General features: G+C 37.6%; 1 protein-coding gene across 1 annotated transcript in view; it reads left to right on the top strand.

The window, feature by feature from the left end:
- The first annotated feature begins 2,798 nt into the window (after positions 1-2,798).
- LOC150090939 (sodium-coupled monocarboxylate transporter 1-like) overlaps positions 2,799-17,650 on the top strand; it is a 133,333-nt gene continuing 118,481 nt past the window's right edge. Inside the window, exon 1 of the mRNA XM_090378322.1 lies at positions 2,799-3,255. Within this exon, the coding sequence (XP_090234448.1) occupies positions 2,902-3,255 (354 nt within the window). The 5' untranslated portion in view covers positions 2,799-2,901. The remainder of the gene's footprint in view (positions 3,256-17,650) is intronic.

Genomic DNA, 17,650 nt, shown 5'->3' with positions numbered 1-17,650 from the left:
GCTAAATTAGCTCATCTACAATTTCACTGTAATTTTGTGATTTTTCATTAAAACTGATCGTAAAGGCTTCGAAGGAAACCTTTACGATCAATTTTAAACTTCCCTGAAGGGGATTTACCTCTCATTGCCTAGAAAGTTCTGTCAGACGTTTTACAATGCCTTCCAGGCTCTTATTTCTGTAGCATTTAATTTTTTAGTGAATTCCTCATCTTGGAACAGTTTCATTTGAGCACCCACAAAAATTCCCTCTTTTATCGAAGAAACTTTTTCCTCAAACAGAAAATCCTTTTTTGTCCATCGCTTTCAAGTATTTTTTTATCAAACCTAGCTTGACGTGCAATTGAGGTAAATAGATTTTTGGCTTATCAACCAAAGGAGGATGCGTTACATTTTTCTGGCCTGGCGTAGTTTCTGAAACGGTCTGGGCATTTTGTTTTATCCTGTAGTAGCAATCCTTTGCTTGGCTATCCCATTTGCATAAAAAAATGCAGCAGTATTTAGCATATCCACCTTGCAACCCAGTCAGCAAAGCTCCACTTTTAGGTCGGCACAGATATTCCATTTGCATATTTGATAGCATAGTTTTTCAATTGTTCTCGTTCGTTTCTTTCACGTTAACTGCATAGGCCAATGGTATAGATGGATATTTATTTTCATTATGAAGTAAAACTGCTTTCAAACTGAACTTGAATGAATCAATGAAAAGCCTCCACTGCTCGGGGATGTGCTCCAGATGTAACTCTTTCATTAATTTCTGGACATTGTTACAACAAACCAATGCCCCATCCATGGAGTAACAGGTCGTTATGTTATACTGCCTCTTCCTATAAAAAAAAAAAAAAAAACCTTGACACCCTTTACAAGAAGATTTCACTGCTGGAGCCGTGATCCTAGTAATTGAGCCTTGGTTTTGGAGAAGTCAAAATCTCTGACCAAATTGGTAAATTATGCCTGAGTGATTATATACGGTCTTGCAGTATCAAGAGTTGAAAAGTCTAGATCTGTACTCATTCTGGGTTCTGAATCTCCTGGAGACGTTTCACTCCTTTTCCGATCCTGAATCAGAGTCAAGTTCATAAATTTCTAATGACTTTGGCACTGGCATTATATCATCTTGAGGAACTGGCCTTAGAGCAGAAGTTATGTTGGGATACTCTATTTTATGCTTGGATTTCCCAGAAAAACTAGAAATATTGGTCATGCAAAAATTACAATCCTTTATGTGGTCTCGAGGTTTCCGCCATATCACCGGAACAGCAAAAGGCATCGATTCACGACTACCTCTAAGCCAGCCTGTTAACATCCTTGAAAATGAGCTACAGGAAATCTTCGGAGCCCATACTTTATCATCTTGATCTCCGATTTTACATCCAAGACAGAGTTCATAACAGAGAAGTCACTTGTCAATTTGTGACAGTGGCTTCAGCTGCGATTTTAATACCACTTCTCCGCAAATGTAGCAAAAGCTATCAGGGCTATTTTTGCAATTTCTCAACAGTGTATTTCACGTACGGTTGAGGTACGTGCACAAAGAATCTACAATTAAAAAATTGTAGATTTTTATTTCTAATTTTAACACATTTCACTATTTACACTTATGCACACACTTGATTACAAACACTAATTCACTAAAACACTTGTCCATCACTCGCTCTCTTAAAAACCCATACACTTTTTTGAAATACGAAAATGCTTGCTTGGTGCGGAACCCACTCGTATATATACGTATAAAGAGGTTTCTAGAAGACTCAGAATGTTTCTAGAGAATTCTGTCGAAAGTTCGAGAACTTTCCAGAAACATCTCGACTTTTCTCCGCACATAACAATATTCTAGAACCTTCCGGAAATTTCTAGAATGTTGTAGTAAGCTCCCGAATTCTCTAGAAAAAAAAAAAAAAACTAATAAATATATAAAATACTGTAGTTGGAAAAGAGGATCAACCAACTACAAAACAGGTCTTGTGTTTCGGTCATTAACCTAAGACATTTGAAAACTGAAGGTGATGAGAACTTTTTTAAGCACATATCGGAGTTTTTGAACATATTTCCTACGAGAATCTGTCGAAATTATTTCAGTGAGGATATTGATGCCGATCAGTCTTATTGTGATTATCAACATTTTATACTTCCGCATAGAAAAGGGAGTTGAGAACTTGCAACTATTTGTCCTCCTTTATATGAAAGCTGACTTCATGTTCATGGCTTCGATGAGTCTTTATCGGTATCATATAATCATACAACTCGTTACGCAACTTTCATTTAAGGCAATTCTGCGACCCATCTTATTCGGAATGAGTGAAATTTAATTCACTCTTTCAGCCGTTTTATTCTTTTACTCGTTCTTCCTTTGTCTTTTCAAGGAAAATATTAATCTTCATGGAAGTGTTGAGACAACACAATGTCAAGTAAGATGTAAACATCAATCACTGTAAATGAAGTGTTGAGTGCTGGCTTCGAAGGAAACCATTACGATCAGTTTTAAACTTCCTTTAATTTAGGTCCAGAGTGCTGTTCGAGGTCAAAAGTAATTCCGGCGTTATTTATTCACCCATTATATTGTGAGTAATGTTTTGCCTCTTTTCCGCCCTTTATGAAGGGATCTTTTTCCGCTTATGATTGCGCAAAAATTTCTTTGGCAACCACCGTCTTGTTTGTCTGCATGTGATATAAGCGCACGCAACGACAACAGGTGGTTCATATTCCTGTTTCACATTCAGATTTTGGTCGCTTCGTGCCGCGCTTGTCATGCTTTCGGGTGTCACATTCCCTTTCTGAACACTTGAAGCTCGGTGGCATTAATTCTTACCACCGTCTAGTTATTACAGTTGAATGGACTGATCGCAGAAGGACATCAACTAATCATTAAAGTTGCCTTCGCTAATATTTATTGACTCATAAACAATGGTGACCGCCGATGAACTTGTTGCTCGTTTCGGAATTGCCGATTATGTGGTGTTTGTCCTGATGCTAGTCATTTCAACGGCGATTGGGATTTATTATGCTTGTAGTGGCGATCGTCAAAAAAGTACCAAAGAATTTCTTATGGGAAACAAGCAGATGTCGACCTTTCCGGTTGCTATGTCCGTACTGGCCAGTTTCATGTCGGCTATCACATTACTAGGAACTCCTGCCGAAATTTATCGATACGGTACACAGTATTTTGCAACTTTCCTCAGTTATTTTATGATGATTCCGGTATGTGCATACTTATACGTCCCAGTATTCTACAACCTCAACGTAACTAGTGTTTACGAAGTAAGTCATTTACTTTTCTTTGCTCCATTCCAATATTATCACCCCTCCCCAATTTTCAGTTTGAATTTGGAGAAAGCGATGTGTTTTGTGAAAGATTAAACAGTTCCTCTTCCTGTTAAGCTACTAAATTGAAGGGGATTTACCTCTCAGAGCCAATAGTTTAACAAATTAACTTCACAACACTCATGTAAATCGAATGGAAGACGATTTCCATGGAAATCGTCTTCCATTCTGAATTTGTACGTACATTTTATTTTAAGAATTAGATTTTTTCTTAAAAATTCAAAAAGCCAAGCTACAATTAGTTCTTTGTAGCTTGGCATAATTCTTATTTATTCTCGATTTCTTAATAGGATGTATTATATTACTCAGTGAGCAACAGCTGGAGTTGAACATCCAAGACTAAATAACAATGCCCTGGCAGAATAAAAGGAACACTCGGAGTTTCCTACCTGTAATAAGCATTATACGCGACATATTTCTTTAATACTACAATACTTAATCGTTGATTTTGATTGACTGATAGCATGGGATAATACTAAATAGCTGCTCTGAAATATAACCAAAATTCTTGTAAAAATATGTATTGATGGCTAATGTACAGCGTGTACCAGACGTCAGGAGCCAGAGGGAAAGTGAATCGGTATACAGTTAATTCATTTATTATTCAACTGATCGCCATTAACATACAATATACATATGAATTCTGGTACGAATCTTTCTTGAAGTTTCTCGAGACAGAAACCCTAATCTGAAAGCACGCATCCGAATGCTTTCCTTTAGTGTTAAAATACTCTTTCGTTTTGAAGCTATAAACCACGGACTTGAGGTACATCCATAAGAAAAAGAAGAAAGCCATCAGGATACTCCAATTCCTAAAACATATTTTAATCAACAGACATTAAATGTGTGTCTTTGTAACTTTAAGAAAACGCCGCATGAGTACAGATTTCTGGTAGACCAATACCAATATATATATTCAATATATCGAATATATATTGGTATAATAATAATAGGTTTTCCCAGAGAATACCTACAAGGAACTCCAGAAAGTTTTAGCTTATTTCCGTTTATTTATTTTTTTTTTTCATTCCTTTATATCAAAAATTAAACTAACATTGCGATGGAGAAGAATTACAGGTACTTTTTGTCTGCATGTTGAATTTCTAAGCTATTTAAATTTTAAAAATAATTTTCAGGAAATTACAGGCTATAAGTACGGCATGACAAATCGCTGTTTCATTATTCCGAAGGAAAGCGAAACCGCAACTGTGTATCCAAGTAAAATGAAATTTGAATAAACAAATGATACGTGGTAAAAAAATAACCGATTAAACATTGTGCTTTGACAAAATTAAATTTGAAGGTGAATATAACTCCTTATAAAGCACATCAGCAGTTTTTACTATACAGGTAGAAACTCATAATGCACTTATTCTGTTCTTTTAGAACAATGTACAAAAAATTAAAAGTTGAAAAAAATCTCAGATAAGGGATTAATAAGCCCGTACAAGGCAAATAAAATTTATATTACAGTATTAAGTATTAAGATATTCTTAATGCCTTCCTTCAGACAATAACTGAAGTTCTCTTTTCCTTTGTTTTATTCATAAGAATTAAGTAAAGTGTAATATCATCTTAGTCTATAGAACGATGCAGGCTTTTCTATTCTCAGGTAGGAGGGCCTTCTTACCTGAAACGCGAGTTGGAAAAAGAAAACGTTTCGAGAAGCAGTTAAAAAATCACATAGAAACATAAATATTTAAAAACAGAAGTCTGTAATTCAGTTGGGTAATATCCCATTATCCCAACTGAAAAAGAATAAGTAGACGAATGACGTACTTTCGTCTGTGATCACGTCGCCAGACTGATAAATGTTCACGTATTCTACTGTAACATAGGACCATAGGTATTGGATTTCCTTTTTACCCAGTATCTGTTACTGTTAACTTGTAAAAATACCATGTGCCACATTTCGGAAACAGCGTTGCACAGTAATTATTTCAAAAATTCATAAAATTCTGGTAGGCAAACGTTATCCCTCTTCCTGGTATTGTAAAAGAAAATATAGTTCATTAACGGTTATGCCTACTATAATACTGCACTGTCGTTCATTAAAATATCCCATTATTTTTATATTATAGCAGGTACATTGCATTGTCAAAAATAACAGCACACCGTGCAGGGCCGGATTAAGGATGAAACAAGTCCCCGGCCATATTTAAATTTGAGGCCCCTTTAATATATATACAGTGTATATATAGCACATACATATAAATACTACATGGGTTTTTATATTTATATTGTGAATAATAATTATCTGATAAAAATGTAAAATAAGAGGTCAAAAATATTTTATGCTTTTTGACTTGAAAAATAAAGTAACAATAAAACAATTTTAATAGAAACTTTTAATTTAATTATTGTGCAATAAAAAGGTATAAGAATAAAATTTAAACACTTAACAAGTTAAGTTTAAGTATGTTTTTATATTACACGTTTTCTTGGTTAATTATTATTATTATTATTGGAAATTTTTACACTGAAAATGAGGTTACTCTTCGGGTGAGGCCCCCAGCCATGGCCAGTTTGGCCGTAGCGTTAACGCTGCCCTCAGCACACCTATGTTTCAAATAACATTTTATCGATACAATATTTAAAGTTTTACACGCATTTATATTCAGTTTATATTTAATGTTTTGTAAATTTCCCCTAATACGATGAGGTGAAAGCTGGGTATTAAAGATTATGCGTGTGTTAAGCGACCAAAGCAATTAAAGCTAGGAGGCGTCAGTATATTATATCTGTAATTGCAAGTTTTCTTCGATTGGCTTACTGTTAGCTAAACGAAAAACAGGAACTGCCGGGAGAAAAAAAAAAAAAAAAAAACAGAAAGCTATGCCACCTTCGTCTGAAACCAAATACTAGAGCCAGTAACTAAAAAAGCTCATAAAAACTCCTCACGTCATTGACAGGATTTGAACTAAAAAGTTTTTCCATCCAGTACGAGAGGACCTAGGACGGTGATTGTATCCGCTGGGCTACTCATAAACTAGTAATGGAACAAAAACAATGTAATTTCTTTGTAGTGAAAATTATTTCAAGGGGAATGATATAAATTTTTAGCTTAAGCTTGTTTAGATTAGACTACGAGAAGTCTAAGGACACGAGGCGTCGCTATATTAGTATTAGTAGACGCATATGATACAAGAAAGTAAGCTTATACAGCATCAGCCAAAAAAAAAAAAAAAAACCCTTCCAATTTTACCCATCCATTCGCTCCAATTATTTGTATAGTTCTGCCTTGAATTTATTTAAGCTGTCCACTTCTATAATTGATAGATGGAAGTTTGTTCCAGTAATCAACCACCCGCTAGCTAAAGGCCAATTTCCGCACATCTATTCTACAACTGTCTTTCCTCAATTTGAATTTATGTCTCTTCAGGCGATTAATCTGGGCAAGAGGCAGAATCCCATCAGCATTCAGCTTGTTCAAACCATGCAAAGCTTTATACACCTCAATCAGATCACCTCGCAGGTGCCTAGTCTCCAAACACTGCAAAATTTAAGTCATACTTGGTAAGAACAACAGCAACCCTTTGTTCCACTCACCAATCTTGTTGTCCTTCTTTGTACTCGGTCCAGCAGCTATACATCCTTCCTAAAATAAGGCCTCCAGACCTGAATACAGTACTCAAGTTGTGGCCTGACAATTGCCTTATACAAGGGGATAATCACCTCCTTATCCCTGCTATAAAAATTCCTGTAAATCATTGACAAGACACCATGAGCTACTTTTGCAGACCGTCTGCACCGTTGAGAAAACTTAATATCTGATTGCCCAATTACCCCCAGATCCTTTTCATTTTCTATCACCCTGAGTGTGGTACCACACAGTTGATACGTTGCTTTGGGGTTACCGCTACCCGTATGCAGTACTTTACATTTGTCAATGTTAACTTCCGTTGCCACCTCTCAGCCCATCTGCTCAACTTTTCTAGATCATGTTGCAGTAGCGTACTGTCATTAGTGTCATTAACAACCCTGCCAACCATCGTATCGTCTGCAAACTTAGACATTAAGCCTGATATACCTTCATCAATAGCATTAATAAATACAGAAAACAACGATGGACGCAACACTGAACCGTGGGGGACTCCACTAATAACATTAGTCCACGAAGAGAAGCCTTCCTAAGATCGAAGTATATGATATCAAAATTATTCCTTGCATCCAGTTCCTTTGTGACCACATCATAGTATCCAATCAAATTGGTCAGACAAGACTTCCCCTTAACAAACCCATGCTCTGTCTGAGCTATAACTGAAGTCTAGTTTAGATGGTCCTGCAGTGCTTCTTTGACCAGTGCCTCCATTAATTTCCCCAGAACAGAAGTTAAACTAAACTGGTCTGTAAATACTTGTGTAATCCTTTGATCCTCCTTTGTGAATTGGGGTCACATTTGCACATGTCCAGTCTATGGGTACCTGCCCTGAGTCCAAAGAAGCTCTCATAATTATGGCTAAGGTTTTCCTTACTTCCTTTGCTGCCTCCTTTAATATAACTGGATAGATCCCATCCACCCCAGGTGCCCTTCTTATGTTCATCTTCAACAGTTTCTGCTCCACTTTGCGCTCAGTTATTACAAAATCATTAGCTCACTGCAAGAATTTGATACACCTCTGGCATTCCTCTCCCTGAATAACTCCTCATGTGTGAATGTAGATGCAAAATACTCATTCACTTTGCTAGCTACCAGAGCAGGATCATCTACGTCCAAACCATCGATATCAAGTGGACCAATCTGATTCATCTCCTTCCTTCTAGAGTTTACATAAGTAAAGAACTCTTTGCTGTTTTTATTTGCATCCTTTGCCGAAGATTTCTCGTAATCTGTCTTTGCCTGCCTAACGTCCTTTGTGACTTGATTACAGACCAGCTTTTATCCACCATAGGTTTCTGTGTCACCTGTTAATTTATATGTATACCATGCATTTTTCTTCTCTGCCACATGTCTCATTAGTTCATCTGACATCCATTTGGGCCTAAACCTTGAACAATATTTCTTAGTTGGTATGAAAAGCCGAGTAGCTTCCAAGATTAATTTATTGAATGCTTCCCATTTAGAATGTGCTGTTGGTAACATCACCAGTTCGTCCAACTGTATAGAATTTAAAAACTGTCTCAGACCACCGTAGTCACCTTTACGAAAGCAAAATCTCTTCCTTTTACCGCTAATGGTAGTTACCTCTTTGAGTAAATCCCACTTCAGCACACTGTGATCACTGCCACCTAGTGGTTCCTTTATCTGAAGATTCTTAATGCGTGAAGAATCATTACTGATAATCAGATCAAGAGTATTACTCCCTCTAGATTGTTTTCTACATATGCTGTGTAGAAAACAATCATCCAATAAATCCACAAAAGCCTTCCTAGTGTGTGAGTGACCAATCCACAAGTTCCATTCAATATCTGGAAAGTTAAAATTCCCCATTACAAGATATTCTGATTTACTGGCCCACTCTATTTCTGTGTACAGTTCTTCATAATACTCATCCGAGTCATTAAGCCTATGACACACTCGCAATTTTGCTTTGCCAGTGTTTATGTCACACCAAACTGACCCAATACTGAATTGTCCGCCGATATCAACTGGCTGCACTTCCTTAGATTTTGTGTTTCTTCACTAATAGCATAACCCTTCCTCCCTTCCTTTACCGTCTATCTTTCTTGTACATATTATACTCCCCAGATTCCAGTTCTGCATTCCTTATATCTGTGTGACACCACGTCTCTGAAATCCCAACAATATCTGTCTTTGATGTTTTGAGCAATACCTCAAATTCATCAAATTTATTTACTATACTGCTAGCATTGGTGTACACGCAAGTATACAACCACCTGTTCTTATTCTTAGCTACCTTAACACAGCCCATGTATTTACTTGTTCCATGATGACTCCCAGCAGTCTCTGAAATCCCACACTCCTTGTTTTCTAGGCTTCTGCTAGTTCCAATAGAAGCAGTGCAAGAATCACTTTCACCTCTGCCAGCGGCTACTGTTAATATATTATCTCCGTGTATCTCCCCCAAGCTAGCAATTTTCCGACCCACCTAACACTGCCTCGATAGCATCAGCAAATATTCTTGCGCCCTTTCTATTTAAGTGTGTCCCATCCCTGTAGAAGCAGTCCCTTCTGTTAACAGGAGAGACTGCTTCTACAGGGGTTTACGCACATATCGTGTGTGTAAACGGTATATAATTTCTGGCAAGCTTGGATGTTTTTCTGAATAAGAAAACTGTACTTTTAGGAGGTAACAACCATGGAACGTCTGCCCGAAACCAACTAACTCCGTTACAGTGTGAAAAAAAAATAGTTCCTCACATCGAAATGGAATTTATACCTGCTCCTTTTCGATAGGACGTAGAAGATCGTAATGGTGTCTATGCTAGCTGTAAATGCTCAACTGAAGATAATACCGAAAGTCGACAACAGGAAGGAAAAATACAGTATAAATACAGTATACTCTCTCCGTTCAGACTCTGTACTTACAGGCTGCCTCTGCCCCATAATTGTGGATCAGAGGAACGTCCTAAGATACCGCCTTCTAAGGGATCACTGTCTCCCGATAGCCGAGTGGTCAGATAACAACAGCACCACACAACTCAACACTATTCACAGAACTAACACACTTTAGTGATTGTTTTCTCGATGCTTACTAACTTCATAGTAGAATACACTGAGTGGACAGAAATCATGGGATACCTACCTAGTAACGGGTAGGCCCATCTTTCGCCCAGATAAGGGCAATCACACCACGAGGCACTGGATCCACTTGTTCACGAAAGCGTTCCACAGGTATTTCCATCCATGCTTGCTGCACAGCTGTCCATAATTCCTTCACATTCCTTGGTGGGGGATTCAAAGCTCGAACAGACCTTTCCGCAGCATACCAAAGATGCTCCGCAGGGTTCATGTCTGGTGAACGGGGAGGCCATTCCATGGTGGTAAAATCTGCGGAATGCTCTTACAACCATGTTCTAGTAACCACTGCTCTGTGGGGAGGCACATTGTCCTGCTGAAAGAGTCCATTGCCCTGTGTGTGAACGATCACCATGAAGGGATGCAGATGGTCTGCAAGGATGGACACGTAACCTGGACCATTCAGAGATGCGTGTAGACGTACTAGGGGTCCCGACGTGTGCCAGTTGAACACATCCCAGACCATTACTGACCGTCCACCTGCCCGAACAGTTCCTTGTTGGCACGTCGGGTGCATAGCTTCGTGCGATTTCCGCCAGATACGCACCCTCCCGTCCGCTCGAAATAACTGGAAATGGGATTCATCGGAGACCAGGAGACCCGTCTCCAATCATCCACGGTCCAAATCCGATGTTCTTTCTCCCGGTTGAGGCGTCAAGTCCTGTGTCGTGGTGTTAGTATTGGGACTCTGGTAATATGTACGGCGGCTCCCATAACATATTGCGGCTAATGATCGCCTGATAGTCTTGGTGGAGACTTTTCTGGCACTTTCCTCGCTGAAGTCGGCGGTGATTTGTGCCACTGTCGCTCTCCCGTTGGCTGAAACAGTACGAGACAGACGTCGACGGCCACGTTCATCCAGCTTTCTCCGCCCACAGCGCTGTCCACGATAAGATATTATTTTGGAAATGGCGTATTCCCGATACGCTCTTGATACTCTATAACGGGGATAGTTCAATTTCTGTACCACCTCTGATAGAGTGGCCCATGCATCCTTACCTTTTTCAAAGTCGGTTAATTCACGACGTTTATCCATACTGACATCGAATTACCGTCTACGTGAATTCAGTGAATCGATATACCTGCCAAGTGGTGAGTTCGTCCACTAGTGAGGGAGGGGGGGGACAACGTTGAGTTGCATAGGAACCAAGTATCCCATGAATTCTGTCCTTTCAGCGCACTGCGGCTAGTACTGGAATTCCCAGGTACTACGCTAACACGAGACACATACGTAACATAACACCCTGAACACCACAAAGAAAATGCAACAGAGCTCAAATAACGCCAATTTGATTAGAAGTGAATGGGAGGGAGTGTTGGGCCATTTGTACGAAAGGACAGATGGCCCAGCATTTCCCGGTATCCTGTAAAGTGCTCATCATCGAATTAAAGGCATTTACAGTGGTATTAAATAAAAAATAAATATATATATTTTTGTTTATACTCTGGGTCGACCACACAAGGACAGAGAGAGAGATTACAAAAATATTCTACCGCATTTAGTAATCATGCGGCTTGAACCAGGGTCTCTCAAACCGTGTATACGCATTTTTGTATTCTTGTGCTCGACCACTCGGCTACGGAGACCGTTTCTGATTAAAATATATTCACTGATGTTTTTCAAGCGAAAACCTATTTTAAAGCATGAACATCTCTGAAACTAAAAATTTACTTTTACATCACAACAATCCATGCTAGTGCAAATGTAATGCATGAAGTGGAATAGAAATTCTACACTCACATTATAGATTGGGCTTCCAATAATTTTTTTTCTGCCTGCCCAAATGAAAAAAAAAAAAAAAAAGCGTAAGTATTCATTTAAGGTCGGATGAACAACTGATGAACAGCTTGAGGGGCATATATGAGTATAAAACTATGGACATATCATATTGTAGCTCCAGCATTACAAGCACTTTGCAAAAAATGAATAAAAGTTGTTTCCACGTATCATTATTAAAATTAGATATTCAATTTCATTAATGGACAAATTGCGTGATTAAAACCCGAAGTCAGCACTATTCACTTTTTGTATAGTGTTCCTTTTTAGCCTAAATACTATTTTTATGCCTCCAAATGCATAAATTGATACGAAAATATTATTAGAATTAGTCGTATGGTGCAAGGAAGTCTGAGGCTTTTGCTGCAGCACCCAAAAAAAAAAAAAAAAAAAAAAAAAAATGTAAAATACCAGGAGTAACTGCGGGTAAGATTTAAAGAACTGCCTTGTAATGATTTCATTTGGTAATATATGTGTCTGAAAAGGCGACTGTATTCAAAGATATTTGAAAAGATAATTATAAATGTTAAGAGTAAGTACGAAGACCGTTCAATAAAGAATGATAATTTTTCATGAACAGCTGTACTGTTTTGCTATTTCTAGCTGGGCTGCGGAATTCAAGACCAAACCAAGATCAATCACATAGCAACTGCGCAGTTGACTCGTGAGCATGGTGTATCCTTGGCGCGGTCAAGTTTATGCCTGTTCAGTTTCGCCTACGTAACAATGTACGTGACACGCGAGGAACCGTATGCTGCTCTCGAATATTCTCTCAAGAAAACATCAGTTGAAGTACATGAAACGTTAAAAGACGCTTATGGTGAATCGAGGCTTCCATATAGCATAACTCGCAGGTGGTTTAGAAGGTTTAAAGATGGACGTGATTCAATCACAAAAATCGGCGCTCCTGGAACTTCAACCACTGCTGTCACCCCAGAAACCAAAAACACTGCTTCTGTAATCATGCGAGAAGATCGTCGTATAACAGTAAGGCAACTGGCAGAGATGTTGAGAACATCAGTAAGCTCTCACGGTATTCTCTATGACATTTGCATATGACACGTTTGTGCATGCGGGATTCCAAGGCTACTAACACCTGAGCAACAGTAAGTTCGCATGGAGGTTTGTCAGCTGCAACGGATGTTAATGAAGATGATGAAGTTCTGCACAAGGCGATAACGGCGGATGACACGTAGCTTCATCATTTCGATCCAAAGAGTAAGCAACAAAAGTCTGTTTGGAAGTCTACGTCATCGCCAACACCAAAAAAAAAAAAAAAAAAAGAAAAAAAAGAAGAAGCAAAAGTTGTGGCTTCTTCAGGAAAAGTTATGTCATCTATTTTTTGACATTGAAGAGATGGTTTACCAGCACGTTCTGCCACGTTTTACAGGACCTTACTACATAATTGTAAAGCGCACATTTTGCAGATCACATTCGTCGCAAATGACTACAACTGCACGTAGGTGGGTGGATGCCGCATCCTGACAATGCAAGACCTCACATTGCTCATACTGTCATCGAGTACTTAACCAGCATTAATTTCAAATGTGTTTCTCATCCGCCTTATAGCCCTGACCTTGCACTCTGCGACTTTTTTTTTATTTACAAAGTTAAAGGATCTGCGAGTAAAATGTTTTCAGTGTCAGAAGAAGTTGTAAAGATATCGGAGACGATTCTCAAACGCATGTCAAAAATTGGCTTCCACCATGTTTTTGAAGAATGGTAGAAATGTTGGAGTAAGTGCATTTCATCAAGTGCAAACTACGTTGAAAAGATGATTAATAACGGTATGTTGTGAAAAATAATTATTATCATCCTTTATTCAACAGCCCTCGTACTATGATTACACATTTAGTATACCCCTACAACACATACGCAAAAGTAGTTATTTTACTTTAGCTAAAAGTATGCTGAATTCGATTGTCTGTGATATCTGTGATCCCAAGCGGATCGCAGAATGCTGTCGAAGTTAGTTATAAAAGTCAAAAAAAGAAGGTTGCAGTTCAGTGTTCAGTGGTAAATATGGTAATGTTCTAGTAACTCTGTCTTATAAATCTTCTGACACTTCTGTGGTCGTCCCGGACTTTAAACAGAAGCTAGGTTACTCTAGCTTCTGTTTATAGTCTAGTGTTTTACCCACTACGCTATTGGTTCAACTCTTATGGTGCTTATAAAACGATAATGAACAACCGATTGGGCTAGCTGCGTGGGTAAAGTGCCTGCCTAACAACCCAAAGGTCGCGGGTTCGAATCGCCCCTCGCGCTTGGTACTACAAAAATCTTCGGAGGTCTATTATAGCCATAGAAGCAGATTCGCCAACAACTACAAGAATAAAAAAAAATAATGAGCAATATCAGTTGAGTCATTCCACAAATTATTTAATTCCATATTTTAATATGGCCTCATTAATTCTGGTTTATATTACAAATCCCATTCCTTTTTTGAGACTTTTCAATGATATATTATTTATCCTTGTAGATGCAAAAATCGAGGCTAACATTTTGAACAAACGTATATCAAGAACGGTTTTGATAATGTTTAATGGATTATCTTATTTTCATTTCCGCCTTAGGATCTCATTTCTACTCCTAACACCCACACACACATCCCATCTCCCTCCTCCAACTTCGACACTACTTCTCTTTTCTAAAACGTGTCGATATCCACACGTACTACTAAATTTGAGCTCAAATAAGATTTTCTTACTACAAAAAGATCCGCGAGTAATAATGATATCATCTTTGTGTTTACTCAGCCTTGCTATAATAAGCTCTAGTAACTACGGGAAAATACTAAGAAAAAAATCACTTTTTTTTTTTATTCTGATTGAATTTGGATTGATTTCTTTTTTCAATTTTAATTGTTTTTCCGTAACAATTAACGGAATGTTTCAAAAAACCAAGTAACGAAGTTTAATTTAAACTTAGTGTTAATTTTTAAGATACTAAGAGAGCTACTCATGGTACGCTAAGCCAGTGAATTAAAAACATAGCAATATGGAATAAACTCCATCGTTATTGCCATAATTAGATATCCGTTTATTGAATAAATTTGTTACAGGATATGAATTTGATCCGGACAGACGGCTATTTGAGTTTAATGTCCGGTAAACAAATTGAGCATATACCGAACAAGTAAATGTCCAGTAATTGCTGAATTTGTTTGAGTATAACTTTTGCAACTATTGTTGTTTGTTGTATTTCATAATCTTTATTATTCTCAAATAGTCGGAGTAATAGTTTCAACGAAATTACAATTTCTATGGACGGATGAACATAAGTTTCTGCATTGAATCTGTACGAAGTAACTTTGTTTTTTCTTTTCTTTTTTAATATACTGTACAGTACTTTAAATTATTTAGGACTGGAAGACGTTGTTTTCTATATAAAAACTTAAAAGTTGCTAAAAGATGCGCAATCAAACGCTTCAATCAGATTTAAAAATTTTATGATTGATAAAAGCAATCAGATCTAAAGATTTTAAAATTGATGAGGCCATGAGGCGTTAGTGTATATTACCTATAAATTGCGTGTATTCTATGGTTAGTTTAAATAAATAATAAACAAATGTCACACTAGTGCCACCCGGAATATCATTTCAACTGCCCAAGTGTATGTTCGTGAAGTACGTATATTCTCTGTTTTGCTGTACGAAAAACCCCAGTTTCCGGGGGGGGGGGGCTAGCTATCTATGCCTGAGACCGACTAACTGAGCCACATTGACGGGATTCGAACCTGGGCCTTTTCCATCCGTGTGGGAAGGACAGTGACAATGCCACTGTGTTATGGTTAGTTTGCCTGTTTTCTGGATTAAAAAAAACATGAGTTTCCAGGAGGGGACGAAACTGTGCATCCTAGATCGAGACCAAATAACTCAGCCACGATGTGAAAAAGCCTATCAAAATTCCGCTTGCCGTCTAGACGGGATTCAAATCCAGTCCTCTTACATTTCACGAGCGTGAATCAACAGCAAGTGCAACGGCGATGGTAAAGCAATTATGAATATACTATCTCTGTCATGCCTTAGAAATACGAAATGCAAGTATAGTATTATAGTGAAAATGTCAAAGTATAAGAATTGTTTAAATATTATCTAAATTGTTTAAATAATAATAATAACTAGGAGGCTTCGCCCCCTGCTCGCTTTGCTCACCTACTCCCGCGCACGCTTTTCTACGTAAAATGTAAAGGTATGACGCAACAAGTCAAATCTTTTCTATGCAAAAGACACACCTGTCGAAATGCACTGATCGATATCTAATCAGGAAATGACCTATGTAATTACTTACCAGTGCATTTGTAGTGACGCAATTTTCCCACCCACTTGTACCACGTGACCCACATCCCTCTTCTCCCGTTGGCTACCTTACCCCTACCACACGGCATTCTCAAGGTAAAATAAATATCACTATTTAATTGCTTACATAAGCCACTTAGGAAAAGGCCTTTTATTTCGGGTTCCATAATGCATGAGGAATATTGTTGCATCCGAAAGAGCAGCACTGAAATATTTACAAACTATACAAATATTTAAAATATTTACAAAATGCTAAACTATTTACAAATATACAAACTATATCGGGTCCCTTCATCAGCTAACATTACAATGGAACATCAAATGATGCCTGGTGTGGTCTTGAATTAGACAGTGACGCACGTGCACGAGGTTGGTGAACGTTATGGAGGCCATTATGACTCGAATAAGTGACGTAATTGCCCCGCCCTCTTCTCCCATTAGCATGAATAAATATCACTAGGAGAAAAACTTTTTTTAATGTATTGAGATATATCTAAATTGTCTAAATAATATCTAACTGGAAAAATTATTATTTCGTTAGACAACTTTTAAACTTTCTGATTACGATTATTCATCTTAGATGATAAAAGCTACTTTACTGAAGTTTACAGGGTATTAATTTAAAAATAAAAATAAATAAATAAATAAAAAACTAAAACAACGTTCATAATCTTAGCATTCACTATACAAGCAGCTGCGTTATAATGTAGTCAGGAGCGTGAGTGCAGTAGCACGCGGTGTTTGAGTGGACCGGGGTTCAAGCTCGTGACTGCTAAATACGATTAACATTTCTATTAATGATTTAGTGTGAACTCCACTATACTACAGCACGAGTCGTAGTATAAACAAGAAATATTATTTTTTTATCTGTGGTTCCCTTCCCTTAATTCTCATAGCAGCCTTTCGTGTCTATTCATTTCTTTTCAGAAATTTTACTTCATATTATTGCTCCTGGGTGTTTCTCCATTTTTTCCTAATAAAAGCATACAAAATATGATTTTATAAGTGAAAAAACAGAAACCAGAGCTTTTTTTTTCCGTAAAAATAAGTTTCTAGAGGAGATCGATAATTATGGAATAGCCCCCACCAGAGGGAAACGTGAGATTCTTCCCCGGCGGATTTCTCTTTATTTATTTATTTTTTTTAATTGGCGCCAAATGCTCAAATTTAAGGCTATTTTCATATTGCGAAAGTACAGTATAGTAAAAAAAGGTAGTATTTTGAATTGGATAAATGATATAAAACTTTAAATTAGTATTATTTATATACTCTCTTACGACAACAAAAAATAAACTAGCACGCAGTTTTACTTTAAATACAGTACAGTACAGTATACTAATTTTAATTTTTAACTACCGTTCCGGAAGTTAACAACCCTTGGGAAGGCATTTCGGCAGAAAAAAAGCCCTGAAAAAAAAAAAAAAAAAATACGCTACTACAACTCACGCTGAGTCATTGACAATACCCCGTGACATGCTCTGGCAGACAGGCTGCCAGAGGAGGTCATAGGGTATTGTCAATGATATACAGGAATTTTGCTAGTAGGGAAAAGGAGGTG

This window comes from Mastigoproctus giganteus, chromosome 1 (assembly GCF_048544385.1).
Source record: "Mastigoproctus giganteus isolate SK-2022 chromosome 1, ASM4854438v1, whole genome shotgun sequence".
Lineage (NCBI taxonomy): Eukaryota > Metazoa > Arthropoda > Arachnida > Uropygi > Thelyphonidae > Mastigoproctus > Mastigoproctus giganteus.
Note: the sequence above shows the minus strand (reverse complement) of the source record. Positions and strands in the feature narration are given on the sequence as shown.